At 49.5% G+C, this 4,910-nt stretch overlaps 1 protein-coding gene across 1 annotated transcript in view; it reads right to left on the bottom strand.

Annotated features, from left to right (window-relative positions):
- Positions 1 to 4,910, bottom strand: part of PPL (periplakin) — a 42,271-nt gene that overhangs the window by 18,993 nt on the left and 18,368 nt on the right. The window contains exon 2 of the mRNA XM_011376616.2: positions 359 to 513. Coding sequence (XP_011374918.1) covers positions 359 to 513 — 155 coding nt within the window. The remainder of the gene's footprint in view (positions 1 to 358; positions 514 to 4,910) is intronic.

Raw genomic sequence — 4,910 nt, 5'->3', positions numbered from 1 at the left:
GAGTGGGAGAACAGGGGAGATGTCTTGGGTATTGATTTATCCACATCAGAGCTAAGGTGAGAACCATGAGCATGGGAAGCTGGCTGGGCATCAGATAGTGGGAAAGTGTCCTCAAAAGCCTGGAGGTCAGACATCATGGTGGTCAGGAAGCTGTGGTCACACCATGATCAGAACAGGGCACGCAGTGCTCTGACTGCAAAATGGGTTGTCATGAGACTAACACAAAGCACTGGGCATGCGCCTGGCATCTAGTTAGCCCTCAATAAACCCAGACTGGGATCCTGAATGTAGAGCGGGCTGTGGCCCTCCTGCCCTGGCCCAGAGTGGCTCCCCAAGACCCAAAGCAGAAGGGACCTACTCCTCGGCAATCATGTCCCCCTGGGGATGCTTCATGTGCTTGGCGATGGCTGCGTCCGCCTCCAGCACGTACAGCAACTTCTCTGAGTCTGACACCTTCTGCAGGGCCGTGTCCTGGTGCTCAGGCTGCTGGCCCTCCTGCAGCCGGACCAGGTCCTGTGAGAGTCACGAGAGAGGGGGGACAGCAGATGGGGACTGAGTGGGCACTGTGTGGATGGGGGGGCAAGAATTGAGAAGCCAGGGAGGGGCTCCTCGGCCTTGCCTACCCTCTTCTCCCGCCACTCAGCAAACAGAGCCCACGTGCCAATTTGTGGGGGGCTCTGGGACACAGTCCAGACCACCGGAAAGGCACGTCAACACATTAACCTCACAGAGGTGACTATAAGTTCATATAAGTCAGTGTTTACCAAGGAAATATACCAGAAGTGGAACGAGGGGGACCTGTTTTAATTCCAGTGGTCAGGGAGGCCCTTCTGAGGCAATGACACAAAGTAAGAATGATGGACTCAAGGGAAGAGTGTTCTAAGCAGAGGGAACAGCCTGTGCAAAGGCCCTGAGGCAGGAAAGGGCAAGCTGTGATTGAAGCCGCCATGGCTGGAAGGCAGGATGTCGGGGGCAGTGAGAGAGGGAGGCAGGGTAGATCACAGCGTGGAATGGCTCTTCGGAGGGAAGTAACATGGCCTTGCCTATCCTTAAAGGCTATTCCTCTAGGGGCTCTGCAGTGAGAAGGTACAAGCTGGGAGAGCAGTCAGCAGTTACAACAGCACCCCGGTGAGGGCTGGGGTGGCCCCCACTGGGACAGTGCCAGCAGAAACGGAGAGAATGAACAGAGTGGGTGGACATCTGGGAGGAAAAACGGATAAGTCGCTGAGCCCAGGGACTCTGCTTGTTTAGGGAAGAACGATGAATTGGCAGTCAGGTTTCTAAACATAGCCCGTTAATTCATTTGGTCAATAGTCATGAAGCCTGGCTGGGCTCTGTGCCAGGCCCTGGGGACCCCAGGTCAGCAGGGGAGGCGGTGACGAGTCAGTGACTGGGCTGAGAGGGCAGACCGGGGTAACATGGAGGCCTCAAGGAGGCCGGCTCCCCTCATCACTGGGTCTTAGTGTCCCCATCTCTGCAACGGGAATAAGAAAAACACCTGCTTCGGAAGAGGCATCACAGTGAGCTAGGAATCTTACGCAGCAGAAAAAAGATGGGACTACTGATCATGAAGAGCTTCGAAAACAGTGAAGTGAGAAAAGCCAGACACCAAAGGCCACGTCGTCATGCAGGATTCTATTTATGTGAACTGTCCTGAGTCGACTGATCCACAGACAGAGGGAAGATGAATGGTTGCAGGGCCTGGGGTGGGAACAGAAATCAACAGTAAATGGGCACAAGAGATCTCGCCAGGGGACGAAAACGGCCAGAAACCAATTGATGGAAGTGGCTGTGCCACTCGGTGAAGCGACTCAAAATCAGTGCATTGCACACATAGAAGTAGGAGCACTTTCTGATGTCTAAAATAAGCTTTGATGAAGCTATTAAAAAAGGAAAAGAAAGGAAGACATGGCGAAAGTCAAAAGAATCGAACGGAGGTGACGGTACAGGGTAAAAACACGGGTCCAGCCCTCTTTCCCGACCACCTCCAGGACGGCCAGGGGCAAGTGCGGCTTGGACGTGAGGCCCAAGTATCAGAAGGCCCGTGAGGCTGGGCCATCTTCCCACCCCGGGGTGGGTCTGGCCTGTTAAAAAACTACAACGAAACATCACGGTTCTTGGCTTGGGTGGAATTTTATCCACTCCCTCATCACCAGCTGATCTGAAGCTCTCTCCTGGGCAGTTATATAGTCAAAGATTAATTCTGCAAAAGGAGGAAGTAAATTAATCATTACCTAAGTCATGCGAGCCTTCTCAAAACATGCTGGCTGAGACAAGAAAGGAACATCTAGCTGAGAGACGCCATGGTAGGTTCAAGAGTTCAAAGTCAGGGAAAACTAATGGATGGCGATAGAGGTTAGCATGGTGGTTACCTCCGGGGGATACAGTTGGGAAGGTCAAGAGCTTTCCAGGAGATATTCTCTATCTTGACCTAAGCAGTGATTACACGGGTAGCTACTGATGCAAAAACTCACGGAGCTGAACTCTCAAAATTTAGATGCTTTCTATATACCTTATGTAAGTTACACCTCTATTAAAAGATTTTTAAGTGTAAAAGAAAAAAAATCGTAGGGACTGATAGATCTAATAATAAATTACACATACACTGATGGACAGGTGAGTGACAGCAAATCCAGCAGATGTTACAGGTGGAATCTGGGTGGTAGGAATATGGATGGACTCGTGCAATTCTTTCAACTTTTCTGCATGTTTAAAATTTTGGATAGACACAAAAGGTCACATATTGTATGATTCTGTTTATATGAAATATCTGGAATAAGTAAATCCATATAGAGAGAAAGCAGAGTGGTGGTTGCCAGGGTCTGGGAGGAGGGGGAATGGGGAGTGAGTGTTAATGGATGTGGGGTTCCCCTTTGGGGGGATGAGAATGACTTGGAACTAAGTAGAGGTGGTGGTCGCATGACACTGTGAATGTACTAAGTGTACTAAAATGTTCACTTTAAATGGTTAACTTTATGTTATGCGAATCTCACTTCAATTAAAAATATAGGAAAATTCTAGAGAACTTCTGAGCAATAAAATTAATGATGTTTCCTTCTAAAAAAAAAGAAGAAAGGAAGGAAGGAAGGGCGGGAGGGAGGAAGGAAGGAAAAAGAAAGAAAAAGAAAGATTAGTGCCTGAAGTCTTCAAATCCTGATCTTTGTTGAGTATTCATTTGAAGTTAAAAAAATAAAAAGTCAAAAATTATCTCCCAAATACATCGTTGTTACTTTTGAGTCATTTTTCTAAGCAAATAAAACAAGAAAGCGAGACCCTATTCTCTCTCTCTCTCTCTCTCACACACACACACACACACACACACACACACACGCACACACGCACACACGAAAAGGTCAGCTACACCAAAATACCAAAATGTTAATAGCGGACAGATCTCTCTGGTGGTGGTATTGTGCATGATTTTAATTTGCTTCATTAGACTTGTTTATCGGTCCTGAAATGTTCATAACGAACACATATTACTTTTATTAGCAGAAAAAAGGACACACCCCAGAAAGCTGTTTTCATTTAGGAAAGCACACACCACCACCGCAGCCATGACAGAAGGGAGTGAAAAAAAGAGCAGTAGGTGGGGTGAGGCCGGAGGGAAAGGGGCTGGCGGGGTGGGTGCTGAGGTGGGAAAGGCAGGAGGTGGCCGGACAGGTGAGGGCAAGGAAGGCGTAGAGAGGAGCGGCCCTGGCAGGGCACAGAGTTCCCACCTGCCTTTCCTGCCCCATTCCCCACCCCTAGCTGTGCCATCCCCCAGGTCTCTGGGCTGCCTGTGGACTGGCCCTCAGGTGGGTGGACACCTGGGTGGTCAGAGGGAGGAGCAGCTACGCTCTTCCTGCAGTGCCTGGGGACAGCACTGGGACCAGCCAGAACTTGAACTCCTTTGGGACCTGTCCACCTAGTTAAATTTGAATTTCAAATAAGCAGTGGATAATTTTATAGTATAAGTATATCCCAAATAGTACATGGGACATACTTACACCAAAAAAAAATTGTATTTGTGTTCTGAAATTCAAATTTAACTGGATATCCTGTATTTTTATTTGCTCAATCTGGCAACCCCACCTCCAGGATGCTTTGGGAGCCAGCTCTGTCACTGACTAGTCATCCTGGCCCTCTCTGAACCTCAGTTTCTCCAGCTGTGAAATGGGTATAAACTCAACCACTGGTGAGTTTATACTGGGCTGAAACTGGGCTGGTGGAGACTCCGGCGTCCCACATGGTACAGAAGCCTCAGGAAAACCTACAGCTCAGGGTGGTTGTTATCCCCATGCTGCCAAAGAGGAAAAGGAAACTGAGGCACAGAGAAGGAAAGTGATTTGCCCAGGTACTTCCTCTCCTCTGAAAAGGGAGGAGGCTCACACATATCTTAGTGGCAGTGGCCGTATGAGAAGAGAGACAACACTGATAAGATACTGAGCCCCGCGCTGCACCTGCATAATCTCGTTGACGCTACAGCGAGCAGCCCAGGTGATGGGGATGATGGCCTTTACCCTTTCAGAGGGAATCACGTGCACAGAGAGGTAAGGTGACTTGCCCAAGGTCACATAGTAAGTGGCAAAGCTGAGATCCTAACCAGGGCCTGCCTCCTGAGACTGTGGTTCTCCTCCAGGCAGGCCGTAAGCTGCAGAAACTTGGTACCCAGGGTTGGGCGCTCGTGTTACCGGCCATAACAGAGGTTCCTCCTCTGTTTCTCTGCCTTGACATTGTTAACATTTGGGGCTGGATCTCTCTGGGTAGCGGGGGGAGGAAGGACGGGCATCCAGTGCACTGTAGGGCGTTCAGCAGAATCCCTGGCCTTTACCCACTAGACACCTGTCCACTGCACTCCTCCAGTTGTGACAGCTAAAAATGTTTCCAGATGTACTAACTTATCCCCCTAGGGGGCAGAATGACCCTAG

This window comes from Pteropus vampyrus, unplaced genomic scaffold (assembly GCF_000151845.1).
Source record: "Pteropus vampyrus isolate Shadow unplaced genomic scaffold, Pvam_2.0 Scaffold300, whole genome shotgun sequence".
Classification (NCBI taxonomy): Eukaryota; Metazoa; Chordata; class Mammalia; order Chiroptera; family Pteropodidae; genus Pteropus; species Pteropus vampyrus.
Note: the sequence above shows the minus strand (reverse complement) of the source record. Positions and strands in the feature narration are given on the sequence as shown.